Here is a 17,986-nt window from a genome sequence, read left to right as displayed (position 1 = left end):
GGAGGGAAGAAGGAAAGGAAGGAAGGAAGAGAGGGAGGGGAAGGAGGGAAGAGAGGAGACAGAAATGAGAGGGAGGGAGGGAAGAAGGGAAGGAAGGAAAGGGAGGGAGAGAGGGAGGTGAAGGAGGGAAGAGGAGACAAGAGGAAGGGAGGGAGGGAGGAAAGGAAAAGAAGGGAGAGATGGAAGGAGGGAAGAGAAGAGACAGAAATAAGGGAGGGAGGGAAGAAGGGAAGGAAGGGAGGGAGGTGAAGGAGGGAAGAGGAGACAAGAGGAAGTAAGGGAGAGAGGAAAGAGAAAAAGGAAAGAGGGAGATGGAAGGAGAGAAGAGAAGAGACAGAAATGAGGGAGGGAAGAAGGAAAGGAAGGAAGGAAGAGAGGGAGGGGAAGGAGGGAAGAGGAGACGAAGGGAGGGAGGGAGGAAAGAGGAAAAGAAAAGGGTGAGGGAGGGAAGAGAGGAGACAGAAATGAGAGGAAGGGAGGGAGGGGAGCAGAGGAGACAGAGAGGGAGAAGAGGCAGAAATGAGGGAGGAGGAGAGGAGACCGAAAGGAGAGGAAGAATGAGGGAGGGAGAAAGGAAAAAAGGGGGAGAGGAGAAGAGACAAAGGAGGGAGGGAGGGAAGAAAGGCGGGAAGGAGATGGGAAGGAGCAAGGAAAACTTTCCTTCCGTTCCCGCCCCCAATAGCTTCTTCCTGGAAAGAAAGTTCCTAACCCGGCCTGTAGGGGGAAGCCTTTTTCAACTACGACAACTTTCCAAGCGTGTCAATTTCAGCTTGTAGAATTCCTCTGCCAACTTCACGCTAGGGCAGCGGTGGCGAACCTACGGCACGCGTGCCAGAGGCGGCACTCAGAGCCCTCTCTGTGGGCACACGCGCGGCCGCTGCCGGCAGCTTGCGCAGGTCCATTAGGCCGCCAACGCCCGGAGCGGCAGCCCCACCCAGCACAAAGAAGGCGAAGCCGCCAGCTAGCAAGCTGGAGTAGAGGTGGTAGAGCACGCCCATGCCCAGCAAGCCAAAGGCCACCCCAAGCAGGCAAAGCCGCCCCCCCCAGTCCCAGCTAGGATTGCATGCCTCCCCCCACATCTATGCTGGGCCTCCTGCCCACCGCCCCACCCGCCAGAGACCCCCTGGATCTCCCCCAACCCTGCCCGGTCCCCACAGGCGTCCCCCCCCATGAGCAACATGGAGGTGGCCATGCCCACCCCAGCCACGTCCACCCAATCTGCCATGACAATGGCAGCCATGCCCACCCAGTGAGCCACACCTCCTGCCCTTCCATTGTGGTGCCCACAATGCTGATGCGGCCCTGGCACTTTGCGATAAATAATGGGGTTTCGGGTTGTGGTTTGGACACTCGGTCTCTAAAAGGTTCACCATCATTGCCCTATTCCAGGGGTAGGCAACCTCGGCTCTTTTAAGACTTGTGGACTTCAACTCCCAGAATTCCTGAGCCAGCCACGCTGAGGGGAAAGGGAGAGGTTTCCAAGCTGAGCCAGGCTGGCTGAGGAATTCTGGGTGTTGGAAGTCCACGAGCCACGAAGGGGCCATAGTTCCTCCATGCTGGCTCAGGAATTCTGGGAATTGGAAGTCCACGAGTCATAAAAGAGCCAAGGTTGCCTACCCCTGCGCTAGGGAGTTGAAAGTCCACCCATCTTCAAAGTGGTCAAGATTGACTGGTTGGGGAGTTCGGTGGGGTTCCACCCACAATAAACCGGGGATTTCTGGGAGCTGAAGTCCATACTGTTTAAAGTTGCCACGGTGGAAAGACCCTGATCCGGGGACCTTTTATCCCAGGGGTCTTCCAACTTGGCCCTTTTAGGACTGGTGAACTTCAACTCCCGGAATTCCTCAGCCAGCATAGCTTACTCTCTTGTAATCCCTTCCTATGCAATCACTAGAGGAGGTAAGAGAAAAGAAAAAAAACAAAACAGGCCTGCCTGGCTGAGGAATTCTGGGAGTTGAAGTCCACAAGTCCTAAAAGGGCCAAGTTGGAAGACCCCTAAGTTTAATCCTGTTGCTTTACCTCGGTTGTCATTCTTCCCGCTTCCTCCAGGAGCTACCACACCTTCCTCAACTCGAACTCCGCAGAAGCCGTAGCTATGGGCTTGCTGAAGCAGTTTGAAGGGATGCAACTGCCCGCAGCGTCTGAACTGGAGTGGCTGGTTCCAGAACATGACGCCCCGCAGAAGGTGGGTTGTTACCAAATATGAACTTTTCCTTCTCTGGGCAAAGGGTGAGCTACCCATGCTCCTGTGTAACTTGTCCTCGTCTGGTTCCTACTGGATATCTTAAAATGCAACTCTCCTTAACAAGTTGGGAAATTGTAACGAGTTGAGATAGGATAGGGCAGGGGTAGGCATCCTCGGCTCTTTTATGACTCATGGACTTCAACTCCCAGAATTCCTCAGCCAGCGTGGGGGAACTGTGGCCCCTTCATGACTTGCGGACTTCAACTCCCAGAATTCCTCAGCCAGTGTGGGAGAACTGTGGCCCCTTCATGACTGGCGGACTTCAACTCCCAGAATTCCTGAGCCAGCATGGGGGAACTATGGTCCCTTCATGACTCGTGGACTTCAACTCCCAGAATTCCTGAGCCAGCATGGGGGAAATTTTGGCTCCTTCATGACTTGTGGACTTCAACTCCCAGAATTCCTGAGCCAGCATGGCTCAGCTTGGAAACCTCTCCCTTTCCCCTCAGCATGGCTGGCTCAGGAATTCTGGGAGTTGAAGTTCACAAGTTATGAGGGGGCCATAGTTCCCCCATGCTGGCTCAGGAATTCTGGGATTTGAAGTTGCTTCATGTCCTGCCTTGACACACACACCCCTCTTTTTTATGGCAGCCCCTCAAATACTGGAAGGCTGCTGTCATGTTCCACCCCACCCCCCTCTCAGTCCTTCTTTTCTCCAGACCGGCCATTCCCAAATCCTGCAAGTGTTCCTCACATGTTTTAGTCTCCAGGCCTTTAATCATCTGAGTTGCTCTTCTCTGCACTTTTTCCAAAGTCCCAACATCTTTTTTTTTTTGTAACGTGGTGCTCTATAGGTGGCTTACAATAATAAAAAGGGAGAAAATGGAAGGAGCGTAAACAGAAGTGCAATAATGGAACGATGAAATAAATATTGCATTGGTTTTCAGGGTCCATTAAAGTTTCTTAAAAAGCTTTTTAAGCGCCCCAAGTGGTATAAGAAACGACGGCTTTCCGCGAAGCTACTGCTGGTACGTCCAAAGGGAAGCATTGTGCCGACTGTGTGTGCTCTTAACGGCTTTTCTGAAATGCGCACAAGAGATGCGTTGGGAAGGCTGCTGCGGTTTGATGTGGACTGTAGCACCCAGGTCCGTTGCCGAAGAGGACAAAACAGATAGTCCTCGACTTACGACCACAATGGAGCCCCAAATTTCCGAGACATTTGTTAAGTGAGTTTTGCCCCATTTTGCAACCTTCCGTGCCTCCGTTGTTAAGTGAATCACTGCAGTTGATAAGTTAGTAGCACGGTCGTTAAGTTAATCCGGCTGCCCCCCCCCTCCCATTGACTCACAAAAGGGGATCTCGTGACCCCGGGGGAACGCTACAACCGTCATAAATATGAACCAGTTGCCAAGCATCTGGATTTTGATGATGTGATCATCAGGATGCTGCAAAGGTCGTAACTGAAACACGGTCATCAGTCACTTTTTTCCAGGGCCGTTGTAACTTTGAATGGTCACTAAATGGACAGCTGTAAGTCGAGGACTACCTGTGTTGGACTTGTAACCAGGGCTGTTTGCAGGGGACCCCAGCAGCTCAATCACCTTGGTCTGAGTTTCACAAATACAGGGACTAAAGTTTGTATCCTTAGGCCAGAACTTCTCAGAATTCAGGTAGAATTTGAACATGTTTTGCAGTGTGATGGATCACACCACAGGAGCCAAGTCTTATCCACAGGTAGTCCTCAACGTCCGACCACAATTGACCCCAAAATTTAAGTTGCTAAGTGAGAAATGTGCTAAGCGAGCTTTGCCCCATTTGACAACCTTCTTTGCTGCAGTTGTTTTGTTAAGTGAATCACTGCGGTTGTTGGGTTAAGGTTTTCAGAAGGTCGCAAAAGAGGATTGCGTGACCCTGGGGAACATTGCAGCCATCATAGGTATGAGACAGTTGCCAAGCATCTGAATTTCGTGACCATGGGGATGCTGCAGCAGTCGTTAAGTGTGAAAAATGGTTGTAACTCACTTTTTCCAGTGACGTTGCAACTTTGAACAGTCGCTAAGTGAACTGTTATACGTCGAGGACTACCTGTACATGGACACAGACACTAACTAGACAATGGACAAGCCAACTCAAAAAAAAAAAACCTCCAGAGAATTCCTGGAAGTCTGGCACTTGGGGAGAAATCAGCCATCAACAGGCACCTAAAGATAAACAACGTTTACACACCGTTCAAAAGAGACGGTCAAAAAGACCCAAAAGATCAAAAATGCCTCTTTGCCAACAGTCTACATGGCAAATAAGCAGAGATTAAAGCGCCAGGATTAACACCAGGCCAGCAAGGAGCAAACAACAACCCCAATCAAGGTAATACTAACTCAGGCTGATGAAGACTTTTCAAGGTTCAGTCCAAGCCAGGAATAAACAACATGACGATTGCTTTAGAAAGAAGGTTGCAGTTTATTCCCGGCTTGGACTGAACCCTGATGAAGACTTTTCCATCAACAATTTGGCACCCCGGATGGGACTTTTCCTTGTGCAAGGCAAACAATTACACAGTACAGATACTCCCTGACTTACGACCACAATTGAGCCCAAAATTTCCTGTTACTAAGTAAGTGAGTTTCCCCCCCCATTTTACGACCATTTTTTTGGCCTCTGTTGTCAAGGGAATCACTGCCATTGTTAACACGGTTGCCAAGTGAATCTGGCTTCCCCATGGACTTGGCTTGCCAAAAGGTTGCAAAAGGGGAATCAACTGACCCCGGGACACGGCGACCGTCATAAATATGAGCCATGTAAATGTAAATCGCACGATTATGGAGATGCTGCAACGCTCATAAGTGTGAAAAACGATAAGTTACTTTTTCAATGCCATTGTAACTTCCAGCGATCACTGAATGAACTGTTGTAAGCGGAGGACTGCCTCCATTTAACGCTGACGTTTGTTCTTCTGTGTGGCTTCTAGCAATGCTGCAGTCATAAGAATGTATTAGATTAGAGCAGGGGTCCTCAAACGTGGCCCTTTTATGACTTGTGGACTTCGATTCCCAGAATTCCTCAGCCAGCGTGGAGGAACTATGGCCCCTTCATGACTTGTGGACTTCAACTCCCAGAATTCCTCAGCCAGCGTGGGGGAACTATGGCCCCTTCATGACTAGCGGACTTCAACTCCCAGAATTCCTCAGCCAGCCTGGGGGAACTATGGCCCCTTCATGACTTGCGGACTTCAGCTCCCAGAATTCTGGGAGTTCAAGTTCACAAATGATAAAAGGGTCATAGTTCCCTCACGCTGGCTGAGGAATTCTGGGAGTTGAAGTCCACAAGTGATAAAAGGGTCATAGTTCCCTCACGCTGGCTGAGGACTTCTGGGAGTTGAAGTCCACAAATGATAAAAGGGTCATAGTTCCCTCACGCTGGCTGAGGACTTCTGGGAGTTGAAGTCCACAAGCGATAAAAGGTTCATAGTTCCCTCACGCTGGCTGAGGACTTCCGGGAGTTGAAGTCCACAAGTCATAAAAGGGCCACCCTTGGAGACCCCTGGATTAGAGAATTTTAGAGAAAGAACAGCCCTGTTTACATATCTTGGAAGCGCAAAAGCCAAGCCAAAGATACTGCTTTGTGTGATGGAAGTATCATTTCACTCTGTTGAAAACCACTAAAAATGCTAGTGTGGAGTCACTTAGGTGGCCTTAGCATGTGGCCAGGATCCCCTCTGCCTTCCCGTGCTATTTTAACTCAAGCTCTTTCCGAGTCACTCCTGCATCAGCTTTGCAAATAGGTCATAGCTACAACTGATAGGTCTGTGTTTTCAGCTTTCCCTCCCCTGCCCCAATGTTCCTTTCCTCTGAGTGAATCACTGCAGTTGTTAATAATAGTAAAGTTGGAAGGGACCTTGGAGGTCATCTAGTCCAACCCCCTGCTCAGGCAGGAGACCCTATATTCCATTCCAGAGAAATAGCTGTTCAATGTCTTCTTAAAAACTTCCAGTGTTGGAGCATTCACAACTTCTGGAGGCAAGGAGTTCCACTGGTTAATTGTTCTCACGGTTAGGAAATTCCTCCGTAGCTCCAGGTTGCTTCTCTCCTTGTTGAGTTTCCATCCGTTGCCTCTTCTCCTGCCTTCGGGCGCTTTGGAGAAGAGCTTGACTCCCTCTGCTTCTTTGGGGCAGCCCCTCAAATGTTGGAACACGGCTATCATGTCACCCCCTCCTCGTTAAAAGCAGGCCAGCACAAAAGAGAACAGTGGCGCTGTTCACTGTGTGCATTGGATTTACTTCCTTTTTTTACAGCTATTGCCGATTCCCGATTCCGTGCCCATCTCCCCGGACGACGGAGAACACGCGGACATTTACAAGCTGCGCATCCGGGTGCGGGGGAACTTGGAGTGGGCCCCCCCACGCCCTCAGATCATCTTCAATATCCACCCGGCGCCAACGTAAGGAGGGCCGTTGACGGTCTGTGATGGTTCGTGTGTGTGTGTGTCTGTGTGTCCCTCGGTGACTCCTTGGTCTCCTAAATAGGTCCTGCTCAAAGCATCAGAAAGTGTGACAATTTCCATACCTGGCCGTCCCACAAAACCACCCCCTTTTTTCTCTCTTCCCCTCCCCCTAACCCTCCTCCGAGCCACCAACCCGGAAAGTTTGGGGAACTCCGATCTAAGGTGGCCAAGGGGACACCTGGGAGATTGGTTTTCTCCGGGGACGGTGCCCGGAGAAATTTTGCTCCATCCTTTTTTTTCCCGGTCTACTATGGAGAGCGTCCTCTCGCACTGTATTGTGGTTTGGTATGCTGGCCTGACAGCCGCGGATAGGAAGCTATTACAGAGGGTGGTGAGCACAGCACGAAACATCGTGGGCTGTCCCCTGACACCACTGGATGACCTCGCCAGGGCCCGCTGCCTTGGAAGAGTGAGGAAAATTCTCAGGGACAATTCCTCCCCCGCCCCGTCGGTACCTCTTTACTCTCCTACCATTGGGTAGGACCGTGGTGGCGAACCTATGGCACGGGTGCCCTAGGTGGCAAGCTAGATGGAAGGAAGATCAGAAAGTTGGTATTTCGATAACTGATGAAAATTTGGTTAAACAAATAAAGAGATCAAAGTCCAGCGCGTATAAGGAGGGTATATAATGCACCGATAGAAATAGATTCAGAAACGGAACTTGTTAAAGATTGCATGATAAAATGGGCCCAGAATTTTCAGGAGCCCATAACGATGGATGTTTGGGAAAAGATATGGGTCAGGAATGTGAAATTTACACAGGCACAAAATTTAAGAGAGAATTTTTATGAAATGTTTTATAGATGGCATTTAGATCCTAAAAAATTAGCATGTATGTATCCGAATTATCAGCCCAAATGTGGGAGGTGTGGTTGTGAGGATGCAACCTATTATCGCATATGGTGGACTTGTAAAAAAAAGTTAAAGCTTTTTGGATTAAAATTTGGTGGAACATGCAGAAGATATTTAAGAAAAAGATGAGGTTTTCTCCACAGTTATTTCTGTTGGGTATTATTACAGATTGTACTGTGATAGATACTAAATTGATGTTAAATTTAATTACGGCAGCAAGACTCTTGGTTGCGCAATATTGGAAGAAGGAGGAACTGCCGACTATAGAAGAGTGGACTTTGAAAGTTTCCAACCTGGCGGAAATGGCAAAGATTTCAGCATATTTGAAAGAACAATCGCAACAGAGAAATATTTTGGAATAGAGAAGATGGATTGATTATATTCAGAATAAATATGGGACTAGAAAGTTTCATTTAGTATATGAATAAGTATTAGTATTATATGAGGTATTATTAATTAGTTATTATTATTTAGTTATTTGGTTATGTTAAGAGGAGTTAAAGCGCGATAGAATTTAAAGCGTCTTTTTTAGTTGGTTAGCATATTTTAGCTTAAGTTGGTTAAAGTTTATACCCTGTATTCAGCTCTGGGAAGTCGGGGGGGGGGAGGGGAAGGGAGGGAGTTTATGTTTTTTAAAATGTATTTTAAAACTTTTCAATAAAAAAAATGTCCCGAATTTCTGCTTTAGGAGGAAGGCAGCAGTGGCCAAGCAGAACTACCGCTGTGCTGGCTGCGGGATCAGGACAGATTTTGGTGAGTTTTTGACTTGGAAGAGTTCTGAAGGCCCAGTGTTGGCCTAGGTCAGGGGTAGGCAACCTTGGCTCTTTTATGACTCGTGGACTTCAACTCCCAGAATTCCTGAGACACATACACACACACACACACACACACACACACACACACACTGCGACCGTCGTAAATATGAACCAGTTGCCAAGCCTTTGAATTTTGATCACATCACCACTGGGATGTTGCAGCGGTCGTAAGTGTGAAAAAATGGTCAGGTGTTTCAATGCCTTTATAAGTTTGAACAGACCCTAAACCAGAGGTAGGCAACCTTGGCTCTTTTATGACTTGTGAACTTCAACTCCCAGAATTCCTGAGCCAGCCATGCTGAGGGGAAAGGGAGAGGTTTCCAAACTGAGCCATGTTGGCTCAGGAATTCTGGGAGTTGAAGTCCACAAGTCATGAGGGAGGGCCAAAGTTTTCCCCATGCTGGCTCAGGAATTCTGGGAGTTGAAGTCCACAAGTCATGAGGGAGGGCCAAAGTTTTCCCCATGCTGGCTCAGGAATTCTGGGAGTTGAAGTCCACAAGTCATGAGGGAGGGCCAAAGTTTTCCCCATGCTGGCTCAGGAATTCTGGGAGTTGAAGTCCACAAGTCATGAGGGGGAGCCAAAGTTTTCCCCATGCTGGCTGAGGAATTCTGGGAGTTGAAGTCCACAAGTCATGGGGGGGGGCAAAGTTTTCCCCATGCTGGCTCAGGAATTCTGGGAGTTGAAGTCCACAAGTCATGAGGGGGGCCAAAGTTTTCCCCATGCTGGCTCAGGAATTCTGGGAGTTGAAGTCCGCAAGTCATGAAGGGGCCATACTTCCGTCACGCTGGCTCAGGAATTCTGGGAGTCGAAGTCCACAAGTCATGAAGGGGCCAAAGTTTTCCACATGCTGGCTGAGGAATTCTGGGAGTTGAAGTTCACGAGTCATAAAAGAGCCAAAGGTTGCCTACCCCTGCCCTAAATGAATGGTTGTAAAAGGAGAATTACCCATATAGCAGTCCATGCAGATGAAAAGTCACTAGACTTACCTGAACAAGGTGGGTGCTATGAATTCACCGGTGGCTCTTCAGAAAATCCAAAGTTTTCAAATTGTGGATAAATACAGCTAGTCCTTGAATTACGACCACAAAGGGGAGGGGTTAGTTTAGGCTTCAGCTCCCCAAATCAAGAGAAACCAAACAAAACGTCCCTTCTTGAAGCGCCTCTGGAGGAAATGCAGGTAGTCCTCAACTCAACGACCAAAATTTCTGTCGCTAAGCGAGACAGTTGTTAAGTGAGCTTTGCCCCATTTTACGAACTTCCTTGCCACCATTGTTCAGGGAATCCCTGCGACCATTAGTAGTTAGTTAGTAGCACGGTTGTTAAGCGAATCTGGCTTCCCCCATTGACTTTCCTTGTCGGAAGGTCGCCAAAGGGGAATCACGTGACCCCAGGGACACTGTGCAACCGTCATAAGTACATGCCAGCTGCCGAGCATCCCTATTTTGATCGCCTGACCACGGGGACGCTGCAGTGGTCAAACGTGGGGGGGGAAAACCCGGTCGTAAGTCCCTTTTTTTCCACTGCCATTGCAAATTCGAACGGTCAATAAATGAACTGACGTAAGTTGAGGACTACCCGTAGAAACGAAGTCACCCCCTAGGCGGACAGACCCCCTTTCGTCAAACTCGGCCTCGATTCTCGAACGTTCCGAGGTTTGCTCGTCAGCCCCAGCGCTCCCGGACAGTCGGGCGTCGAAACGCTCCCCCTGCGGAGCACTCCTCTCTCTTAAGTCTCTTCCCTTTCCTCTCTTTTCTTCGTCCGGCGGGCCGTCTCAGATTACATCAAGCGGATGCGCTACTGCGAGTACCTGGGCAAATACTTCTGCCAGTGCTGCCACGAGAACGCCCAGATGGTCATCCCCAGCCGCGTCCTCCGCAAGTGGGACTTCGGCAAATACTACGTCAGCAACTTCTCCAAGGACCTGCTGCACAAGATCTGGAACGATCCCCTCTTCAACATGCAGGACGTCAACGCCGCCCTCTACCGTAAGGTCAAGCCGCTCAACCAAGTCAGGGTAAGGCATCCGGCGCTTGCCGTCGCAGCGTGGGAAGGGACCTTGGAGGTTTTCCAGTCCAGCCCCCTGCTCCAGCAGGAGACCCTGTGTGTCAGAGCGTGCACAGTCTTGCTGCGCTGAGGTAACCCAGGAGTAAATACAGTAAACTGTGGTTTGTAATGAAATGTGGCTTATATTACACACCGTCTGCAAAGATACACTAGAAATAAAATACAGCAGTCAAACGGATGAGAGAGAAAGATTGCAGCAAAAAACTTCCCTTTTATACTCAGATTCTTAAAGGGATACATACACACACCTGCTGAGTCGTTCCTAGTATTGCATCATCCACATTACATTACATCTTTGCATAAGCTGTTTAGCTATTAAATTATTATCCTTGACACTATGCTATTTTAGACAAATGGCTGTCCAGTCTCTTCTTAAAAACCTCCAGCGATGGAGCACCCACAACATCTGGAGGCAAGCCGTCCCACTGACCGACAGCCCTTCGCTCTTCGGTTTCGCGTGGCTTATTTATTTGTTTGTTCGATTGATTTGCCACCTATCTCACGGTGGGGTTAATCAATCAATCAGAATAGAGCTGGAAGGGACCTTGGAGGTCTTCTAGTCCAGCCCCCTGCTCAATTAGGAGACCCTATATGATTTCAGACAAGTGGCTGTCCAGTCTCTTCTTAAAAAGTTCCAGGGTTGGAGCATTCACCACTTCTGGAGGCAAGGAGTTCCACTGGTTAATTGTTCTAACTGTCAGGAAATTCCTCCTTAATTCCAGGTTGCTTCTCTCCTTGATGGGTTTCCATCCGTTGCTTCTTGTCCTGCCTTCAGCTGCTTTGGAGAAGAGGTTGACACTCCCCCTCTTCTTTGTGGCACCCCTAGGGTCAATTCTCCACTGCTGAGACATCTGGGAATTGCATCAAGGCATGTCCAAAGTTCTCTCTGAATTCCATTCAGAGAACGTGAAGATTCAACCTCTCAGTCCAGAACTTTCCAGAAAAATCTTTAGACAGTGCAGTGACCTCTTCCGGCTCCCTCACGGAGAGGGTGGCTTTGCTCAAGATGTGGCCGAGACAGATTGGTGGGAAAGATGGGTGTTTCTTAACCAGGTTTATCTCATCTGGTTGCCCTTCAGATGTGTTCGGATCGCAGCTCACCAGTTTATGCAAGTTTATGCAGGTCATAGTTAGACTCTGCACGGCCACGCCTTCAACTGTCTTAATGTTCTTCCGAGTCACTTTCTTGTTTAGACATTCCTCAACCTATGATCGTAATTGAGCCTGGAATTATGGCCGTAAGACGTGCCGGTTGTTAAGCAGCTCACTTGTGGCCTCGCCTGATTTTGTGGCAGTCTGTCAGAGCCTACACAGTCTTATTGCGCTGAGGTAACCCAGAAGAAAATACAGTAAACGGTGGTTTGTATTGAAATGATGGTTTATATTACACTATATTTACAAATAAGGGACGCGGTGGCTCAGTGGGTTAGGACGCTGAGCTTGTCGATCAGAAGGTCGGCAGTTTGGCGGGTCGAATCCCAAGTGCCGCGTTACTCGTCCCAGCTTCTGCCAACCTAGCAGTTCGAAAGCACGTAAAAATGCAAGTAGAAAAATAGGGACCACTACGGTGGGAAGGTAACGGCGTTCCGTGCGCCTTTGGCGTCTAGTCATGCCGGCCACATGACCACGGAGACGTCCTCGGACAAGCGCTGGCTCTTCGGCTTTGAAACGGAGATGAGCACCGGCCCCTAGAGTCGGAAATGACTAGCACGCATGTGCGGGGGAACCTTTACCTTTACTTTACCTATATCTACAATTATACACTAGAAATAAAATTCATAGACGTGGTCATTCAGCAAACTCCAGTGCACAGCAGCAGGAGAAAATACAGTAAACAGTGGTTTGTATTTAAATGATGGTTTATATTACACTGTATCTACAAATATATACTAGAAATAAAATTCATAGACGGGGTCATTCAGCAAACTCCAGTACACAGACGGGTGAGAGAGAGAAAATCCAGCAAAAAACTTCCCTTTTATACTCAGGCTCTTAAAGGGATACACACACCTGCTGAGTCATTCCTAGTATTGCATCACCCACATTACATTGCCTCTTTACATAAGCTGTTTAGCTATTAAATTATCGTCCTGACGCACTCAGTAAGTGAACACCGCAGCTGTTAAACAAACACTGTGGTCACCAGCAATTGTTAAGCAAATCCACTGAACACAATGAGTGGGGTTTTGCTAGAAACTGGAAGTAAAGACCAATTTTCTGGCAAAACATGTCATAAATTGCAGTCGCGTGACCCTGGGACACTACAAAGGGCCATAAACGGAGGCCGGGGGCAAAGCACCCAAAATGCCATCACTTGACCACTGAGGCAGACATCTGAACCTCCAAACCGTGTCGTACATAGCTCTGGAAAGATCTGTTGTAACTTTGGATAGTTGCTCAGCGACCGGTTATAATTCGAGGTGATGTGTTTAGGGAAATCTCATCCCTAACCCTGATTAATTTTGTTAGTTGATGATTAGGGGGCTGGAGGCCGAAACATACGAAGAACAGCTGCAGGAATCGGCTATGTCTGGTTTAAATGAAGAGAAGGACGAGGGTTGACAGGATAGCCGTGTTCCAATCTCTCGGGGGCTGCCCCAAAGAAGAGGGAGTCAAGCTATTCTCCAAAGCCCCTGAAGGCAGGACAAGAAGCAACGGATGGAAACTCAAGTCAAGGAGAAGAAGCAACCTGGAATTCAGGAGAAAACTTCCTGACAGTTTAGAACAATTAACCAGTGGAACTCCTTGTCTCCAGAAGTTGTGGGTGCTGCATCACTGGCAGTTTTTAAGAAGAGATTAGACAACCAATTTGTCTGAAATGGTATGGGGCTTCCTGCCTGAGCAGGGGGTTGGACTAGATGACCTCCAAGGTCCCTCGCGACTCTGTTATTCTGTTAACAGTTGCAGGAACTGGGTATGTCTAGCTTAATGAAAAGAAGAGGGGTGATATGATAGCAAGTCTTCCAGTATTTGAGGGGCTGCCACAAAGAATGGTGTGTGTCTGTGAGTGAGTGTTTGTGTGTGTGTCTGTGTGTCTGTGTGTACCTATTCTCCAAAGCGCCCGAAGGCAGGACAAGAAGCAACAGATGGAAACTAATCAAGGAGAAGAAGCAACCTGGAATTAAGGAGGAATTTCCTGACCGTGAGAACAGATGTTGTGGATGCTCCATCGCCGGTTTTCAAGAAGAGATTGGGTAGCCAGAATAGTATAGGCCAGGCTCTTCTCCTTCTGCAGGAGGCTGGACTAGAAGACCTCCAAGGTCCCTTCCAACTCTTGTTACTCTGTTACCCTGAATTCCTGCCTTCTCGGTCTCTTCTAGCTTCTGAGAATCCAGCTGTACCACATGAAGAACATGTTCAAAACCTGTCGCTTAGCGAAAGGGTAAGGACAGTGCTTTTTTTGTAAAAGAAAAAGGTGCCGGAACTCACACATGTCATACAACCCGCCTTGCCTACCCTACAAGGTTCCATCGAAAAAAGGTGCCGGAACTCCGTTCTGAGCGTTCTATGAGAAAAAAGGCCCTGGGTAAGGATACCAGAAAAATTTATTTTCGGAGAGTCCCTTCGTTAACCGTGGAGCAGGAGCAGGCTGTGAGCAGCAGGCAGTTGGTGCCAGGGCAGATGCCACCGTGAAGAGGCTGACGGGGTGTGTGGCAGCTGTGAGAAAAGGGAAATGTCACGCTCAGGGAACATTAGGAAAAGGGAAATGGTTAATATCCTTATACAGATTTATAAGGGACGCGGTGGCTCAGTGGGTTAGGACGCTGAGCTTGTCGATCGGAAGGTCGGCAGTTTGGCGGGTCGAATCCCGAGTGCCGCGTAACAGAGTGAGCGCCTGTTACTCGTCCCAGCTTCTGCCAACCTAGCAGTTCGAAAGCACGTAAAAAGGCAAGTAGAAAAATAGGGACCGCTCCGGTGGGAAGGTAACAGCGTTCCGTGCGCCTTTGGCGTCTAGTCATGCCGGCCACGTGACCACGGAGACGTCCTCGGACAAGCGCTGGCTCTTCAGCTTTGAAACGGAGATGAGCACCGGCCCCTAGAGTCAGACACGACTAGCACGTATGTGCGGGGGAACCTTTACCTTTACCTACAGATTTACAGTCCAGTTACGTCTATCCAGATGCCGCTATCGAAATAATACAAGCGGTCCTCGACTTACGATCACAATTTAGCTCCAAGTTTCTACCGCTAAGCAAGACAGTTGCTCAGCGAATTTGTGCTCCCGCTTTACGGCCTTTCTGGCCACAGGTGTTAAGGGAATCACTGGACTTCTTAGTAACATGGTTGCGAAGTGAATCTGCCCTTCCCCGCCGACTGTGCTTGTTGTACAGGTTGCACAAGGTGATCCCCTTTAGAAAAAAAAAAGAAAGAAAGAAAGAAAGAAAGAAAGAAAGAAAGAAAGAAAGAAAGAAAGAAAGAAAGAAAGAGAAAAGATAAGATTGTGGGGTCCTTGGGGATCTCTGAGCTGGGTGGTTTTCTTGCAGACATTTCATGACCCAACTAGGTAACATTATCAGTGCTAGAAGGGAGGGGGGCTTGTGGAGAGGAGGAGGAGGAGGAGAAGAGAAAGGAAAGAAAGAAAGAGAAAGAAAAGGAAAGAAAGGAAGAAAAAAAAGAAAGAAAGAGAAAGAAAAGAAAAGATTGTGGGGTCCTTGGGGATCTCTGAGCTGGGTTGTTTTTTTGCAGGCGTTTCATGACCCAACTAGGCAATGTCATCAGTGCTAGAAGGGAGTAGGGTTTGCGGAGAGGAGAGGGCGAGGAGGATTATGGGGTCCTGGGTGCTCTCTGAGCTTGGATGTTTTCTTGCAGACGTTTCACTGCCCAACTAGGTAACGTGATCAGTGCCAGGAGGGAGAGGGCTTATATTGTATGCAAACGAAGAGAAACCCGACACCCTCCTAGCACTGACGACGTCACCTCGTTGGGCAATGAAACGTCTGCAAGACAACAACCAAGCTCAGAGAGCACCCAGGACCCCACAATCCTCCCCACCACCACCCCCACACACTCCTCTCCGCAAACCCCCCTCCCTTCTAGCACTGACGATGTTACCTAGTTAGATAATGAAACGTCTGCGAGGAAAAAAAAAACCCAGCTCAGAGAGCACCGAGGGCCCCGCGGTTTGAGCCACCACATTTGGCAAGGAAATTGTGGGAGGCAAACCAGGTTAATGTCTTGACAATGAAAACTGGGAGTTCGGTGGGACTTTTCCCGAGTGGCAGAGACCCTCCCCCTTGTCCCACTGCTCAGCTCCTGGCTGCGATTTTCCCTCCAGGCTTCTGGATGCCTTTGATGCAGTGCCGGGTCACCTGACCGAGGACCTTCACCTTTACTCCTTAAACGACCTGAGCAGCATCAAGAAGGGGGATCTTGCTCCCCGCTTGACCGAGCTCCTCCGGGTGGGGGAACTGCACGTTGAGAAATGCATGGTGAGTGCCGGGACCCCGTTCCTCTCTCCCCTCTTCCGTTTCCCTTGGTTTTTTTCCCCCCACCGAGCTGAATGTAGCCCTTCCTAGTGATTACGAAGGACAGGGGTCCACTTGACCGGAAGGACGATGAGGAGCGGATAAACTACAGACAGCTCACGATTAGTACAAATTCCAATTCAGCTAGTCCTCGGCTTACGACCACGATTCTTCCTTCCTTCCTTCCTTCCTCCCTCCCTCTCCTTCCTTCCTTCCTTTTTCCCTCCTTCCCTGACTCCTTCCTTCTTCCCTCCTTCCCTGACTCCTTCCTTCCTTCTTTTTCCCTCCTTCCCTGACTCCTTCCTTCCTTTTTCCCTCCTTCCCTGACTCCTTCCTTCCTTTTTCCCTCCTTCCCTGACTCCTTCCTTCCTTCTTCCCTCCTTCCCTGACTCCTTCCTTCCTTCTTCCCTCCTTCCCTGACTCCTTCCTTCCTCCCTCCCTCCCTCCCTCCCTTCCTCTTTCCTTCCCTCCCTCCTTCCGACTCTTTCCTTCCTTTCCCTCCCTCCCACCTTCCCTGACCCCTCCCTCTCCTTCCTTCCTTCCTCTTTCCCTCCCTCCATCTTTCCTTCCCCTCCCTCCTTCCTTCCCTGACCCCTCCCTTCCTTCCTTTTTCCCTCCCTCCCTCCCTTTTTCCCTCCCTCCCTCCTTCCCTGACTCCTTCCTTCCTTCCTTCCTTCTGTGGTGGCACGGTGGTTAGAAGGCAGCATTGCAGGCTAATTCACTGCCCACAGCCGGGAGTTCGATCCTGACCAGCTCAAAGGTTGACTCAGCCTTCCGTCCTTCCGAGGTCGGTAATATGAGGACCCAGATTGTTTGTGTGGGGGAGCAAGATGCTGACTATGTAAACCGCTCAGAGAGGGCTGTAAAGCGCTAGGAAGCAGCTTAGAAGCCTCCGTGCTATCGCTATTCCCTAACACAATACAACGGAAGTCCTGGAATCTCCCTCTGGAAGGGCTGAGTGAAAGCCAAACGGTGGGATTCTTGCGTTGCGTCAATCCACTTTTTTCCCCCTCTCTCTTCTCGCCCAGCTGTGCCAAGCGAAGGGCTTCATCTGTGAATTCTGCCAGAAGGAGGATGACATCCTGTTTCCCTTTCAACTGAGCAAATGCAAAACGTGTGAAGGTAAGCGATCAAACAGGAGAGGTAATCCCCTAACACGGGGGGTCTTCGAACGTGGCCCTTTTATCACTTGTGGACTTCAACTCCCAGAATTCCTCAGCCAGTGTGGGGGAACTACGGCCCTTTCATGACTTGGGGACTTCAGCTCCCAGAATTCCTCTGCCAGCGTGGGGGAACTATGGCCCCTTCATGACTTGGGGACTTCAGCTCCCAGAATTCCTCTGCCAGCGTGGGAGAACTATGGCCCCTTCATGACTCACGGACTTCAACTCCCAGAATTCCTCAGCCAGTGTGGGGGAACTACGGCCCTTTCATGACTTGGGGACTTCAACTCCCAGAATTCCTCAGCCAGCATGGGGGAACTATGGCCCCTTCGTGACTTGGGGACTTCAGCTCCCAGAATTCCTCTGCCAGCGTGGGAGAACTATGGCCCCTTCATGACTCACGGACTTCAACTCCCAGAATTCCTCAGCCAGCGTGGGGGAATTATGGCCCCTTCATGGCTTGTGGACTTCAAGTCCCAGAATTCCTCAGCCATCGTGGGGGAATTATGGCCCCTTCATGGCTTGCAGACTTCAACTCCCAGAATTCCTCAGCCAGCGTGGGGGAATTATGGCCCCTTCTGGACTTCAACTCCCAGAATTCCTCAGCCAGCATGGGGGAACTTTGGTCCCTTCATGGCTTCTGGATTTCAACTCCCAGAATTTCTCAGCCAGCGTGGGGGAAGTCCACCCGTCTTAAAGTTGCTGAGATTGAGAAACATTGCCCTATATCAGGGGTAGGCAACTTTGACTGTTTTATGAGTCGTGGACTTCAACTCCCAGAATTCCTGAGCCAGCATGGGGGAACTATGGCCCCTTCATGACTTGTGGACTTCAACTCCCAGAATTCCTCAGCCAGCATGGCTCAGCTTGGAAACCTCTCCCTTTTCCTTCAGCATGGCTGGCTCAGGAATTCTGGGAATTGAAGTCCACCAGTAATAAAAGAG

The 17,986-nt window shown here is 49.4% G+C and overlaps 2 protein-coding genes and 1 long non-coding RNA gene across 7 annotated transcripts in view; 2 read left to right on the top strand and 1 right to left on the bottom strand.

The window, feature by feature from the left end:
• The window catches only part of LOC310641201 (transferrin receptor protein 1-like), a 546,690-nt gene that overhangs the window by 67,257 nt on the left and 461,447 nt on the right, over positions 1–17,986 (bottom strand). The window lies entirely within an intron of this gene.
• The window catches only part of LOC310641209, a 276,109-nt gene that overhangs the window by 189,379 nt on the left and 68,744 nt on the right, over positions 1–17,986 (top strand). The window lies entirely within an intron of this gene.
• RUBCN (rubicon autophagy regulator) overlaps positions 1–17,986 on the top strand; it is a 50,800-nt gene that overhangs the window by 31,596 nt on the left and 1,218 nt on the right. For 2 of the 3 annotated variants that reach the window (XM_083363902.1, XM_083363904.1), the window contains exons 14-21: positions 2,050–2,185; positions 3,133–3,213; positions 6,474–6,619; positions 8,223–8,287; positions 10,126–10,364; positions 13,735–13,796; positions 15,690–15,843; positions 16,908–17,001. In XM_083363902.1, the coding sequence (XP_083220028.1) occupies positions 2,050–2,185; positions 3,133–3,213; positions 6,474–6,619; positions 8,223–8,287; positions 10,126–10,364; positions 13,735–13,796; positions 15,690–15,843; positions 16,908–17,001 (977 nt within the window). The remainder of the gene's footprint in view (positions 1–2,049; positions 2,186–3,132; positions 3,214–6,473; positions 6,620–8,222; positions 8,288–10,125; positions 10,365–13,734; positions 13,797–15,689; positions 15,844–16,907; positions 17,002–17,986) is intronic. The other variant, XM_083363903.1, reaches the window with a different exon arrangement.

The sequence above is a fragment of the Vipera ursinii genome (assembly GCF_947247035.1).
Source record: "Vipera ursinii genome assembly, chromosome: 5".
Taxonomy (NCBI): domain Eukaryota; kingdom Metazoa; phylum Chordata; class Lepidosauria; order Squamata; family Viperidae; genus Vipera; species Vipera ursinii.
The sequence above is the reverse complement of the archived record's forward strand: the minus strand, read 5'-3'. Positions and strand labels throughout refer to the sequence as shown.